Source organism: Photinus pyralis, unplaced genomic scaffold (assembly GCF_008802855.1).
Source record: "Photinus pyralis isolate 1611_PpyrPB1 unplaced genomic scaffold, Ppyr1.3 Ppyr1.4_LG2, whole genome shotgun sequence".
NCBI lineage: Eukaryota > Metazoa > Arthropoda > Insecta > Coleoptera > Lampyridae > Photinus > Photinus pyralis.
In genome coordinates this window covers 14,646,237-14,661,026 of record NW_022170403.1, presented here as the reverse complement: position 1 = coordinate 14,661,026, position 14,790 = coordinate 14,646,237, and the positions used below count along the sequence as shown (strand labels likewise).

General features: G+C 34.8%; 1 protein-coding gene across 1 annotated transcript; it reads right to left on the bottom strand.

The window, feature by feature from the left end:
* Positions 1 to 831: 831 nt before the first annotated feature.
* LOC116163149 (dual specificity mitogen-activated protein kinase kinase 7-like) lies at positions 832 to 14,509 on the bottom strand. The gene is made up of 9 exons (XM_031476997.1): positions 14,322 to 14,509; positions 13,999 to 14,246; positions 13,723 to 13,950; positions 13,492 to 13,671; positions 13,221 to 13,441; positions 12,631 to 12,789; positions 4,538 to 5,256; positions 2,828 to 3,008; positions 832 to 2,779 (listed from the first exon to the last, which is right to left on the bottom strand). The coding sequence occupies exons 1-9, from the start codon at positions 14,464 to 14,466 to the stop codon at positions 2,629 to 2,631; spliced, it is 2,232 nt and encodes a 743-aa protein (XP_031332857.1). The 5' UTR covers positions 14,467 to 14,509; the 3' UTR covers positions 832 to 2,628.
* Between the last annotated feature and the right edge of the window lie 281 nt (positions 14,510 to 14,790).

The window sequence follows — 14,790 nt, the reverse complement described above, 5'->3', positions numbered from 1 at the left end:
ATTGGGATTAGGGATTTAAAAAAGGCGTTGAGGAACCATGAAGTAGGTGTAAAGGTGAATAAAATGCAGGTTGAGGCAGGAGACAATGTAGTCAATGTGGACATCAATGCGTGAGAGTCATGAAAATAGACGTGAAGGCCGTGTGGAAGCGTTAAGGCAAAGATCAGGTGTAGTATGATCTTTGGTTAAGGAAAGAGCTGTGAAAGGAATGTTAACAAAACAAGGTCTGGCATCTCATGGAGCCTGAGCGAACTAGGAAGAAGTGGTTTAGTGGGTGCACGCACCACAATAGCACCGATGCATGAAGGATATAGGCATTAAAAGAGTATAGTGGCATGAAGTAATCGACTCTTGACGGAGGCAAGAAAGGAGAGACTGCAAAAAACTTGAATGTGAATTATGATGTATGCGCTATAAAAAAGTTGGCGTGAAGAATTAGAAGCATGGAGGAAGAAGGCACTTCATAAAGGTAAGGCACTAAGGCAGGTGGAAACATCAGAACATTATGCAAAGAATGAACAGGACTCCGACGTGTAGGTACAATCAATAAGGGATCACAATGGACATGAAGTGAAGTGGAAGGTACTAAGAACAGAAAATCTGATGGAGTTAAGACGTAATTAAAAAATATATAAATTATAAAGGACGTGTATATCGAATGACAATTAATATGTAAGGTCATTGAGAGAATATTATTTTAGAGCAGGTGGACAAGGCGTGAAGGAGCCATGAAGAAGTTGCAAAGGATGTCATTTGATTTGGGACAAAGGAAGTGTAAAGGACGCGAGTGAATACAAAACTGATTTGGTTTATGCTGAAAAATTGTATTCCTTATGTTTAAATATTTATTCATTATATTGTGATCAGGTATATTTACAATTGAATCAAATATACACAATATCATAATTATGGCAACTTAATTATTACACACAGCCCAGCAAGGTTTATCCAATAATTAATTTTTTTGTTTATGATACGTACAATATAAGAATTGAAAGTACAACCCTGCTTGACATGCACTCTGGACAAAATTAAAATGCACTTCAAAAACAACAATTCTGTTATCATATTTTTTAAAATTTAGATACGAAAAACTGCATCAATAATCAATGGAAATGTCGGCGGATACAATATAAAGTAAATCACAAAAAAAATGTAAATTACAACCTCCTGCTTTAGCATCATACGTCAAAAAACAACTATTAAAACAGTCAATTATCTAAAATAAGTTATAATAAATTAATAAAATAGCCTTCTAGGTTGAAGACTGTCTTTGTTACTATTTAAATTTATGGAATATAAGGCACAATAGACAGCATGCACAGAAATGAAAAAATAAATTTTATACATCGCTAAGGTGACAAAGTGGTTGAATGTGCAAATTGTGCATTTTAGTAAATAGTAACAGATTTATCTTTCAACCTTTTTATTAATGTAACATTTTGTTTTGTTAGGTGGGTCAATTACAAATTTTAGTTTATGAAAAATTTATCAAATAATAAAGTCCAATAGAATATAATGCTTCATGCAACGCTTGTGAAACCACCAAATAAACAAAATGCAACGGAGGCATTAAAGTACAGGGAACTTGTGGATACTGAGAATATAGACATAGATAAAAACATATAAGACCCGTATTATTCCACTTTGTAGTAAATACATGCTTGAGTAAATTGGGATAAATAGATTTCACTGCGAATGATGAAAAATCTACAAGATAATGTTATTTGTTCCCCATCTCTAATACATTTTTCATCATAAAATATAAAATACTTTGCTAACCCAATAAATAACAAATGCAGTTTCTTTAACATAAAATTTAAAAAGGGATTAAAACAAAATATAAAAGTATGACTAAGCTCAATTTGGCCTTCAATTTTAATATTACCACAAAGCTGCTTTTGCTGCGTTTAAAACTAGCACGGACAATCTATTCAAGAATAGCACATAAATGCTCGTATATATCGATTGAAATTCGCTCAGCAAATGCCGAAAAAATTGAATAAAATAATTTACACGCTTAATACACGGTCTAAGACCAACTATCAACATCCTGACGGAATTCAGACTAGTAACGAAATCAGTACTACGCAAGACGCAGTCGAACACAATTGCAAAACTTTAAACGACTCTCCCAATCATGGTAAAGTAAGTCATAAAAAGCAGTCTCACCAAGTTTATAAATATCTCTATATACCGAATATGTACATGTTGCCACTACAAATTGAATGCAATGCTGACTGTACTAAGTTAATAAATAATAGCTAGGTGTGAAGTTCAGAATTGCAAACAATATCTTGCAGAGAAAGAAATTTAAATTTTGTTCTAATACGCTCTATGCTTTTCGCATTGTAGGATTCTAAAAAATTAGTGTTGAGATACCATTGGCTAATTGTATCAAAAGCAAGGTACACAAACAATAGAAGATATTAGACATTAGTACATATAAGGAACTATAAGTAATAAATTCGGTTTGCGTTTATTATCAAGCAGACAACATGCTCCACCTGTTCAACTGAAGTTATATAACATGCAGTATATAAACACAAACGCTTTCCTTTCTTAATCCGCAAGGGTGACCGTTAAATAGGCTAAGTACTTATTCTAAGTTTAACAAAAACACAACTGTTATGATGAAACATCATTGCTTTGATACAGACGTCTTTGGGGCTCAGGAGTATAGTGAAAACGCGCTCGTAAATGTTGCGGCGAGCCCGGTACTGAGGAACTTTCTGATAATCTCCTCGGTGGTGGAATCGGAGGAGATGGAGAAATGTACCTTAATTTAATTGTGAGTACAAAACAAAGTGCGAATTTTTGTAATTACCTGCGAGAGAGACTGGGAGAGGCCACAGAATTACCATGTCTAGCACTTAGGGGACTTTGACTTTCAGCACTAACCCCTCGATTATAACGAGGTGGGGGTTCTGGACTTTGATGTCTTGACGAGCGTCCACTTCGATCTCCGCTTAGTTGCAATTTCATATATGATGCAAATCTTGGTTTGCCTAAAATTGGAGAACCGTAAACGTGATTTTTACTAACGGTACTTATTATTATTATTATTATTATCCCTCTCTTGTTTTGGGCCCTCAACAGGCATGCGCCCAATTACAGAGTGACCCGCATAATGCTATTGTTGGAAATCATTTGTTGAAGGCTTAAGGTTCGTTTCAGACTAGGGCGTCAGGATACAAATTAAACCTGAGAGCAAAATGGAACAAGAAAATAACAACCTAAATCTAAAACTTCAAAGTCAAAAATCAGGCCAAACGATGGAGAATAAACTCCAAATGGTAGTGACAAGCATGAAGATGCATTGTCCTTTTAACTGCGCCCTCTTTAGGGTTTAAATGAATGTCATTCCAAAACGCGATGGAATTAAAAAAAAAGTCACCAACACTAGAAAATGGGTAGCATCCTAAAAACCCAAAATGCATACAGCAACATTATAGCGACTATAAACAAAGTGGCCAGAAAAGATGGGAAAGCCACTTTATAACTTAAGTCGCTTTACAAACATGCTTAATGGGCCTTTTTTAATATATTATGACAAGTAGATGATATTACAAAGCGTTACGCCTTGCGTTGTCCCACGACTCCAAGAAATCTGTTGAACAAATTGGTAACTAATTGATACAGAATGGAAAATGAAGACAATACCCCCACGATACACTCACACCGGTATGCTAGATCGAGAGACGAAAACTGACGTCAGCTGGGTCACATTTCTGGCGCGAACGTGTATTCTAACTAGGGAAAATACAAGAATTTTAATGTTCGTGGGGGTTTAAATAGATGGTAGTCAATTTAACTAATGCATAATTTAAAAATTTAACACAAACACAATACTTATCTTTGATTAACCATAAGTAAAGATTTTACGAAAAGGTATTAAGTATAATTATACGCAAAAGCAAATGTTGAAACGATTTCATTTAAACGTATATTGTTTACTAAATCTTTTTCTATGGACATGGTATAATTATATCCTTTGTTAGTTGTTGTTGTTGTTGTGTCATTTACCATCGAAAATAATTTACGTAATTCTCATTGAAGAGTTGCCCTTTATTATTATTAAAGTCTCCAGCACAAATGCTTCTATTTATAGTATTATGATTAGCAAATGCCAGTATTCCAATATCTGCATACGTATATCCTCACGTATTTCACTACATAATATCCAACAATACCTAAATTGTAGAAAACTCTGTTATTTCCTAGAAACTAAATCATAAAACGTAATTCCCGCAATCTCAAATGTACAGCTCTGAAGATTTGCTACTCGACGTCACAGATGCGCACTGGCATACCGGTGTAAGTGTATCGTGATCACACCTAACACTTTATTACACCCACAATATTTTCAAACTACCAAAATGTACACTAATGCCTAATGGAGATGCTGGTGCATTCTTACACCTCCATCAGTTTCATTATAAATTTAAAATGGGCAATGCCATCTTTAATTAAAACAAGTTGATTGCTTTATTATAACGTCCAAAATCACTAATAAGCTTGAAAAAAAAAAGCATACCTAGGTCGTCCTTTGCAGCTTCCTCCGCCTCTTGCGCCTTCTGCTGTTGTTTTTGTTGGTGATAAAATCTTTGTAACACTATAGGACTCGTATTGCCGTATATATGTTCTTGACTACCTTGAATTTGGTTTCGTAGGGGCAATGGTGACCCGCCCGGAGACTGCTTTCTGCATTCGCCTCCCACTTTACGAATTTGAAGGGGCGAAGCACAATCCGAAACGTCACCGTCGATATATCGTTGTGATGCAATTGGTAAATTATTTGTTACGGAATTATACTGAGGACTACTTTGAAAGGTTCTAAACGGCGAAAATCCTCTAACATTGGTTGATGGTACTGAAATACTATTATCGTTGGCATTTACACTTTGGTTATAAAGAAGGTGTTTGTCAGAAAAACTTTGGTGTGTAGTATATGGTAAAGAACCTTCTCTTTGGTGTCCCATATTTGAGCTAGATGTGTTGTGAAAGGCAGAGTAACGAGACAGATGCAACGACCGTCCATCTGGAGGTAAAGATGGCGGCGAAATTTGGTATGACTGCTTCATTTGATATTCCATTGACGTAAAAGGATTTGTGCTATTTACTTCGATAAGATGAGGCACATTATATGAACTTCCATTAGTTAAATTGACTTGAGCTGAATTATAACCTTCTGGTAATTGTCTTTGATGTGCAACATTTGGTCGTCGTACAGACATTAGTGGTGATGCGGTAGGTCTACAACAAAAAAATACATTTATAAACCTAATGATGCAATATTTAAGATAAATGCAATAAAAAAATATGGATGCATCTTCTGAAGCACTTAGTATGGTAGATGCTTAAAAATGAGTAATTTCATAAGAAATAAATTTATGCACTGCAACCACAAAACGACCTACCACAGAAACATAAAATAACAATATAAAGAAGAAAAGCATGTGTACAGGTGGTCCAAAGAGGACACTTTCTTATGGAAACACTATTTTAAGAGATAAAAAAAAATGAACCTATAGGTGTCTGGAGATCAATTTTAAAAACAAAATTACTGGCTCAAACAGAATTCAGCCATCACTAACCGTTGAATTTAGTCAATTTCTTTAATGCCCCATAACTTTCTTATTATCACTCATCGTCCCATTATTAATGATAATTGATTTTGCTAAGATTTTTCATAGAACACTTTTTTTTATAGAATCCATGATTATAAGGCTCTTTGGTGTTCTTGATACAAACTACATTTTTCATACAGATTTTTCATACAAATTTAGGCATAATGAATGGCATGCACCATACATGCGATTGTTCCTCAAAAACCATAAGTGCAAGTAAGAAGTAGGCTGTGAAACCGTAGTGCATGTAACGTAGAATAAACGAACACAACAGAGTAAGTCAATGTAATGTATTAATTTAAACTACTAAATGTTCAAAGTGACCACCATTTTCACGCATACAAAGCATTATACGGCGTAATAAATTAAACTGTACCCTTTGCAACATTGGTACGTTATTTTTTAAAGTTTTAAGTCTTCAAGCAAAACGTAAATTGTTAAAGTTTAAGAAACAACAAACAAACGTTACGCCACTCTAAGGTTTCACAGCCATCTTCTGATTTTTTGAGGAACAATCGCATGTATGGTGCATGCCATTCATCATGCCTAAATTTTTTTTTTTCGTAAACCATCACAGATAGCGATATTCATCAAGAGACAAAAAATTCTTGCAAGTAAACTGTCTATCAGTGTCTAAAAATTCAGAACCGTCAAAATAGTTTTAGACCTCTTCAGATGTGGATGGTCAGTAATTTACCACCTACATAGCAACTACAATCAAAACGATGATATCACAAAGACCCTTTTTACATTAGACATTCACATCCCGAATTTCATTTTAAGGCCGATTCTCACTTTCGTGCAAAGAACCGGCCCGGCAACGGCACGGCACATACTCGGCACGGGCAAAGTTTTTTGAGTTCAATTCACACTGCGACACGCTTGCCGCAGGTAAGCAGTTTCTACGTGAGTTTCAACTGTGGAAATGTTCGAAACTTCCACGTTAATTAAAATAGGTCTAATATTAGATGATGAAGAACAAGAAAGTACATATTGCAGAAAAATAAAAATACGTTTTTGTGTATATAAAATGCATAAAAAGTATCTTTTATGACCGAAATCATTCTCACGGACACATTCAATCAGCATCTCATCTTGTTCCGCTGAAAAAGTGTTCCTTTGCTGACCCTTCAACCTTTCTTGTACTATGAAAACTGAACTAAAGTCGGTGACCTGCACAGATTGTATTCACACTTGTCGGAACGTGCACGGTACATGCCCGGCAAATATTGTTTCAGAAGAACACCGCGTGCAAAGGCCGTAGCTTGCCGAGTCGTTGCTCGCATAGTGTGAATTACACCCCAAAAATTCATAAGATTCAATAATATAGATATTTTGCCGAGTCGATGCCTTGCCTGTGCCGAGTACGTGCCTCGCACGAAAGTGAGAATCGACCTTTAATCGGCAAAACCATTTTCCGATAAAATAAAAATAACAATTATTTTTTTTAATCTTTGGCGGTAGATAGCGCCTTACCGAAGATAGAGGTAAGTTGGGTTAAATCGTCCTATTTTGATACCAAGAACCCCTGGTAGCGCGTTGTACAGACCTTTTAGGGACACCCTGTATAACAAGTGATACATCAACATTTGCGAAATTTTACGGACTGTTCAAAAACTCCAAAATATATACTTAGTGACTATGAAAAAATGAAATTTGGGGTCGTATAAACAACCCAACACCACGTATAAAAACTGTGTATCGGGACGGATTCTTTTTTAAAATAAAAGGTGTTTCCATAAGAAAGTGTCCAAGCTGAACAACCCTGTACATATAATAGGTGTACTTAGCGTTGCTTCACGATTTCATACAACAAACGTAAGCATTATCGTGATTATTCTCGATCCTATGTAAATATTGCAAAACATTTTAAACGATTTAATAAATGCAATACTGCTATTTACAACAAGAAGGAATAGTTGGGTAGATGCTACACTTCCTCACATTGAAGTATGCATTTTTTTTCTTATAATTATCATGATGAAATTGCAGGGTTTTTTCTTGAAGCACGCCACTGAGCACAAATTTAAAGTAGGTACGTACATTGGTAGCAAACTTTTTATAATTTTAGGTAAAGTGGTAACATAAATTGTACCTTGAATACAATGTAATTGACGCCATTCTTAAAAAATTTTTCGCAATGGTGCGAGATCGAAGGGACTTCAAGCGCATTTTTGTGTGACAGATCAGAATCAGTATTCTATTAGCCAGTATTGATTCCACCATCAATAAGACCTTATCGAAGGCTACCACATTCCCTTTATTACCCACCTCCAACGTCCCGTTCACCTGTATTTCGCGTTTTGGTGGATTTCGCTAAAAACGCTCCACAAAATAGTACTCAATTTTTTGGGCACCTCTCATACAAGAAAGAGAAACCGCGATTCGAGCTATAAAGAACTTAGGGCCGCCCAAAGTCGACTACCCCACGAAAACGCGCGCCTTGAGAAAGGTGGTATTTTGCCCCTACGGAAAAAAAACAAAATTCCGTCACACAGGAGTTGTGCGCGTTTATAAGATCTTTCTGACGACACCAATTTGAAAACAATTGGACCAAAGCTGTAGAAGAAGATAAGGATAAAATGAAAAAACACGACACGCTCAGGGATGGGGCCCAGATGTCGCCGACCCCAGATCATATAGCCCCGTCCCTAAAATTATTAATTACACGGCCCGGTAGGTACATGTATACTGGTCGTCTTTCTACAAGCGTTCTTTATGGGCCCACATTTGCTGCCAGCCAGTCAGCCAGCCAAAGTGAGATTAAGAGCTACCTTTTTACAAATAAATTTGCAAAAATGCGCTAAAAACTCTATTTTCTCTTATCACTCTAGTTTGCAATTTGACAATTTAATTATAAGAGGAGTTATGTAGTGTGTTTTAAAATATTATTCTTGTAATCCAATACATTTTTCAGAACTGTCAAGTAGGTAATCGAATACAATAACGTTTAAAAACGTGTTTACACATCCGGTCGATTTCGAGTGCTGTATAAAAGGTTGCATCGGGTCGTTTGCGATAAGAAGGTTTATTGTTAAGACGAAATTTAAATAACGCACGTGTTCTTTCATGTGGAAATGTGGGGACGTTTTGGTGCGTTCCGTTGTGATTGGCGATTTATTTGAAAATTCTTGAAGGAGTTTGTTTTATGGTGGAAGTGGTGTTTCCATAAGCATTGGAGAAAAAAAGAATACGAGGCTGCTAGTTTCGCGACGGATGAGGAGGTGTTACGTCTTTTTACGATAAATTGTCGGCGGCAAAAGTTTCGTCGAGTTGAAAAACAAGCAGTTGTAGTAGAGCGAGACCTTTCTGTAAGGTTGTAAGTTTCTACCGTCTAAAATACAGTGAAGTTCAGAAGCTATGTGTGAGTTAAGTGTTGCCTAGTATCACACACCTCTTAAACGACCAGATTATTTGGATTATTGAGAAAAAAACTGTAATTAAAAATTTTTCATTTTAATTGTCGACCGACTGCGTGCGGGGGAATATGTTCAAACAGGTTTTGTACGCTTTTCTTTCTTTCGTTAATGAACGTTATTAATGAAAATTGTGGAACTAAAATCACTAGGCTACGCCTCGTGAATTTAACGTTACACTCGTTTCATTATGACGTTCATAAACGAACTTGTATCATTAATAACTATAAAAACCCTGTATTTTAGTTTGAATAGAAGTATTTCACGAGTTTTGGCCTTTTATTCTAATCGAACCTTGTAATTGACGTACGACGGATAGTTTTACGTTGATGCACTGATCATATGTAACGCCTATGTCAGTTTTCCCATGAAGTAGAATATTATTTTTGATACATTGATAACCAGTGGTATATTGGCAGCAACATTTTGAACAGTCATAGTTCTCTGTTGTAGTGGCTTGTTGTAAATCTCTATACCGTTGCGCAGCTGTAACGGTTTTAAATTTTCCATCTCCCATTTACATGGGGAAACTGTATTGGGGTCTTTGAATCCATTAGTTACAATGTTAGTTAAATGGGAAAAAATATACCCCTCCAAACGCTTTTATTAAAATTAATTTTTCCTTTATTTGTTTTTGACGTCTGTCACAATGGTAGGGGAGCTAGCTAGAAATCCACTGAACGAGAGTGAACAAAATTTTAACCGATGGAGTTCCACTTTAGCCTATCCGAGTATGCTAAAATCGACCGTCTGCTGCCTCATGTCATATGACTTAAGGAGCTGATGCGGTACTCCTTGCGGTACCAATTTTAAATGGTTGTTTTTTGAGAAAATAAGTTATACACCAAACGAAAACTCTTAAAAAATTTTAAAAAACGCAAATAATTGATAACTCAGTAAAAAAACAATTCTTGGTTCAGTTTTTTCGCGATCTTTCTACGGATATAACTAGGTTACGGTTGGATGAATGAAGCTGATTTTTTTTACAGACTAATGGTAGGTACTGCCAACGACTAGGACAGTGTTTCTTTTTTAAATTTTTTCTCTAATTATAAGTTATATCTTACAATAATAGGATAATCTTATACTTAGAAAAAAAATTTTAAAAAGAAACACTGTTCAGTCATTGGCAAAAAGCACAATTATTATACTTTTACCACTCAAGTGAATGTTACCTTGGTAACATTTGTATCAATGATGAGCTGTTGCCAATTATACTCAACAGGTAGTGGCACATCAAATTACAAGAGAAGATATTAAATTAGTGCAAACGCTGATCAAAACTATAACTAATTAGTCTCTTTTTTTTTTAATATAGGTAAACGTTAAAATAATAAAACAAGCAGTTATGGTTAAGTATACTTACCATTTATATCAGGGTTTTGAACACATTAATCATTTGTATTAAAATTTCAAAATTTGAATAGAACAAAGTAAACCAAAAACAGTAATTGATACAGTTTAAGATGAAAATTGACAATAACACTCACAAATGCAATTGCTATATGACTACTGTAAAATACCTTACTAATGACAGAGATATACAACTAACACTATCCATCTAATGTGCTCATTAACTACTAGCAAAAAACGTTTAAAGTGTCTAATTATTATTATAACACATAATTGCATGCATGGGGTTTAACAAAAAAAAGACAAGTTTATGGGAGAGGCCCTTGATTTACTGAAGGTGTATATTGGTAATTTGAATCCAAATGGTACCAAATGATAGTTTTCCACAACAGTTATATAGTAAAACAACCTAAAATAATATGAGACTACCCTACAGTAACCTAAAGATGAGCCTATGCCACTTGGAACAAAACAGCAAAGAGTGTTCATTTACGGTGGGCAACTTAATGGGTAAAATGAAGCAAAAATTCATAATCTAAAGAGATTTACCCAACTCTTAAGTTACTGAAACCTGAAAAGAAACTAATATTAAAAAATGGAAATAATAAAGGCAAACCAATTGATATGGAACAATAAGCAGTATCGTTTTCATCTTCTGTAAGTATCCATACAAAAGCAAAAAAACAAAAATCTAATACCTAAATATAAATTTTGTGTCTTAGTGTTTGTGGCCGCATTCCTCCAAACGCGTCGAGCATTTTTTATTAAATATTTGGTTTGAGAATAGGCCGTAAAGTATATTTCATACCACTTAGGTGATTATACATTGTGTCCAAGATTAGGATGTCTATCGTGGGGATCTCCGAAACCATAGAACATACAATGATGGTCAAATTAGAGCAAAGATGCACTATTAAAGAGTTATTCTCATGTTTTAAAGAAAACTAGAAAATTCCGATTACTTCCGAAGATATTTCTGAAAAACCAAAATTTTTGATCAACCCTGTATAATTAAAATTATTACTGCTTAGTAGACATTGAAGAGCCCTAAAATTATTGTACACAGCTTTTTATGAAACCTTGTATATTCGGATTCGGATTATCGATTGTTTCCAAACATTGCAGCATTTATTTTCAATACTCAATAACCCCGAAATGAGAGAATTTGGGTCCATTCAGCTTAAAATTGAGAGAAGAAGTGAAATATCGAATACAAGATGTTCCAATAAACAAATACAATTTTGGTGCGCCACACCTTTATGACCAACACTGTATAAATAAAATGATTACTGCTTAGTAGACATTGCAACCCGCAAAACTTTTTTCAATATCTTGTATATTTTCCTCGATAATCAATCGTTTCAAAACTTATCAGCGCCCCTGTATAGCCTACACTAAGCTATTGTATTAACGTGTGAGAAATGAGTGAACGAAAAAGAGATCCGATTTGTAAATATTTTGAGTGCAATTTAAACAAAATTCAACAAATAAAAAGACAGTATTATGTAAAGCATGTGGTAAAACATTGCTAGCTATGGCTAGCTATATACAAAATCATAAAAATATATATAGGAAACAATGTTCCTGAAGAGGCAAATACAATTTTACAAGATACTAGTAGAGCAGGATCCTGCGCAGATGAAGAAGAAATGCCGTTAGCTGCAATAAAAAGAAAAATACAGAAGTAATTCAAAAAAGTGCGAATTAATTCAACAAGGTACACTTTCTTGACTTTTTTTAATAAAATTCATGACTTATTCCAACCCTCACTTGCAGCTTATTTAGCGTGCCGCAAGGCACATTTGTGACACTTTCTGCTGGTGTTCGCTTCTGCTTTAATTTAATCAGTGAAAAATTAAAGTTTAAAGTTGTTGTTTTCTTCATACAAAAGCTGGGACAGCATTATTTATTTGTAAAATTGCAATTAGAAAGTAGCATTACAAATGTTACACTATAATACAACATCAACATGTTCTCTCAGCTAGAGAACGGGAATGCAAGGATGGGTAAAGTTACGGATTAGAATTAAAGGAACGGAGTAAGGATGCTGAGGTGGAAGAGTACCGCTCGAGTATTAACACCTGCAAACCTTATTTTGGACTCCCTATATGTGAGCTATATTAAAAAAAACATCAAGCAAAATTAATAAACAATGAAAAACATTCTCCTTTAGTAAACGTTTAATAAAAAAATTAAAAACCAAAAAAATTGAAACTAACCATGCAACATACCTAGGCAGCGGCGCCTTCTTATTGGTTAACAGATCGGCTTGCTCCAATGCTTTTTTAAACCATTTACCTACATTAACATCTGCAGTTTCGTAATTTCGAATGAATCGTTCGTTCTGCAGTTTATTATATTTAGGCCTCTGCTTTGGATCTTTAGTGAGGCTAAAATGGAAATTATTACCACCTCTCCCAAACTGAACAACCGATAATTTCAATTATTTTGTAACTCAGATGCCAATGACAAAATTGGTGCTTCGATCGTTTGGCACAAAAATTAATTTGACTTGAGTGTGAGCTTTTTTGTCCCCCCCAATAAAAAAATAAACTTGAGCAAATAATTGCTGTGCAATACGATACAATTAATGTTAATTAGATGGTGAATTTATAAAACAGTATTTAAAGCATCTGATCAGGGCGAGAAGAAAGTCACAGAACCAATGAGTTTTGACAAACTGCAAATTTTACAGGACCCAAACCATATAAATTTGTGCAGTAAATCGTAGAAGACTCAATTTTTGTTACTGGCACCTACTTAATTATCAAATGGGTTACAAAAAAATTGGAGTGGTGGCTAACATGCAAACGATTCTTACCATAAACTAACAAACTGTCGAAACTCCGGGCTAAAATCTTGATTTTCAGGTAAAATGGGGGGATCTTGATCTATTACTTTCGTGAGCACTTCAAAATCAGTCTTACAGTCTTGATACGGATACACTCCAGTTGCCAATTCTACTAATGTTATACCTAATGACCATACATCCGCACGAATATCATAATCGGGATTATTAGGATCTGGTTCTATTCTTTCAGGCTGAAAGTAGTAGGTACAATAAGGATGCATATTAAATCATGCAAACGTACAGCCATATACGCAGCACAACCAGCACTTCTGGTTTTGGCCATAGAATCTACGAGACGCCCACTAATTCCGAAATCACACAGTTTAACATTTCCACGTTCATCTAGAAGTATATTAGATGGTTTAACGTCGCGATGAATAACTCCATGTGTCTCTTTTAAATACGACAATGCTTTGACCGTCTGTAACACGTAATGCAATTCATTACGTACAAAGTTTTACCTACAACTTACAGCAACAGTAACTTTTCCAATAACATCTTCAGGAATAGCTTGTTTTAACCTTTTGAGAAGTTTATCGAAGCAAGTTGCCATTAATTCCATGCATATCCATACTTCGGTATCAGTAATAAAGCATCCTAAACAATGAACTATAAATGGACAATCGTGAGACTTTATAACTACTTCTATATCCATTATTATTCTTTTATTCTCCTCGCTATTTCCAGATCGTCGCATTTGCTAAAATTTTTGCATTACAAAAACAAATCCCAGCCACTAGATACATACTTTCACTGCGATAATTTCTTTGCTAGGTAGATGCAGCATTTTTACAACGTGACCGCAAGTCCCGTTTCCTAATTCCTCTATATGTTCCAAATCTTTTATCTCAGTCATATAGGTACGACCTTTTATTTTCAGTTTACCACTAATTTTCATAATTTCTTTGAGTTTCCTATCAGTCTCTAAATTATCGGTACGTTTTGTGGCAAAGTTTAAATCCTGAGGTCGTCTTACAGTGTTTGATAAGTTGCCCACTGGAAAAAATGCAGCTTTTTTATAAATAACTAAAGCTTATAATGAAATTGTTTTGATAAGGTAGTTTTACGTACAGCCTAAATTAGGACCACCAGGACGTCTGCAGACTCCCTTCGCAGGAATATTTTGAAGCGTCGGTATTTGTGGAGATCGTGAATTAGAATTTTCATTTTTTAAGCGTTCTAGCAAATCATTTATTTTACTTTCGGGACTAGACATTTTTGAAGGTGGAACTCAAAATGACAGCCATTTAACCTATAAGTCAAAATTTTTATTTGACATATTTGAAACAATAAATATTGATGCCAACACAAAAGATTTTAATTCCCCGTGGAAACAATAGCAAAAATTATATACACTGTCGCCCGTATTTAACATTTTAGAATTACTTACATACAGACATTTGAATTCCTGAAGAGGTTATAAAGAAAAAATATAGAAAACGGGCATAAAGCATAAATGATACACAATAATCTTTCAACCGGAGGTAAAATAGTGCGCTAACGAGGGAATAATTTGATAGATTATTTGGTTTGTATTGAG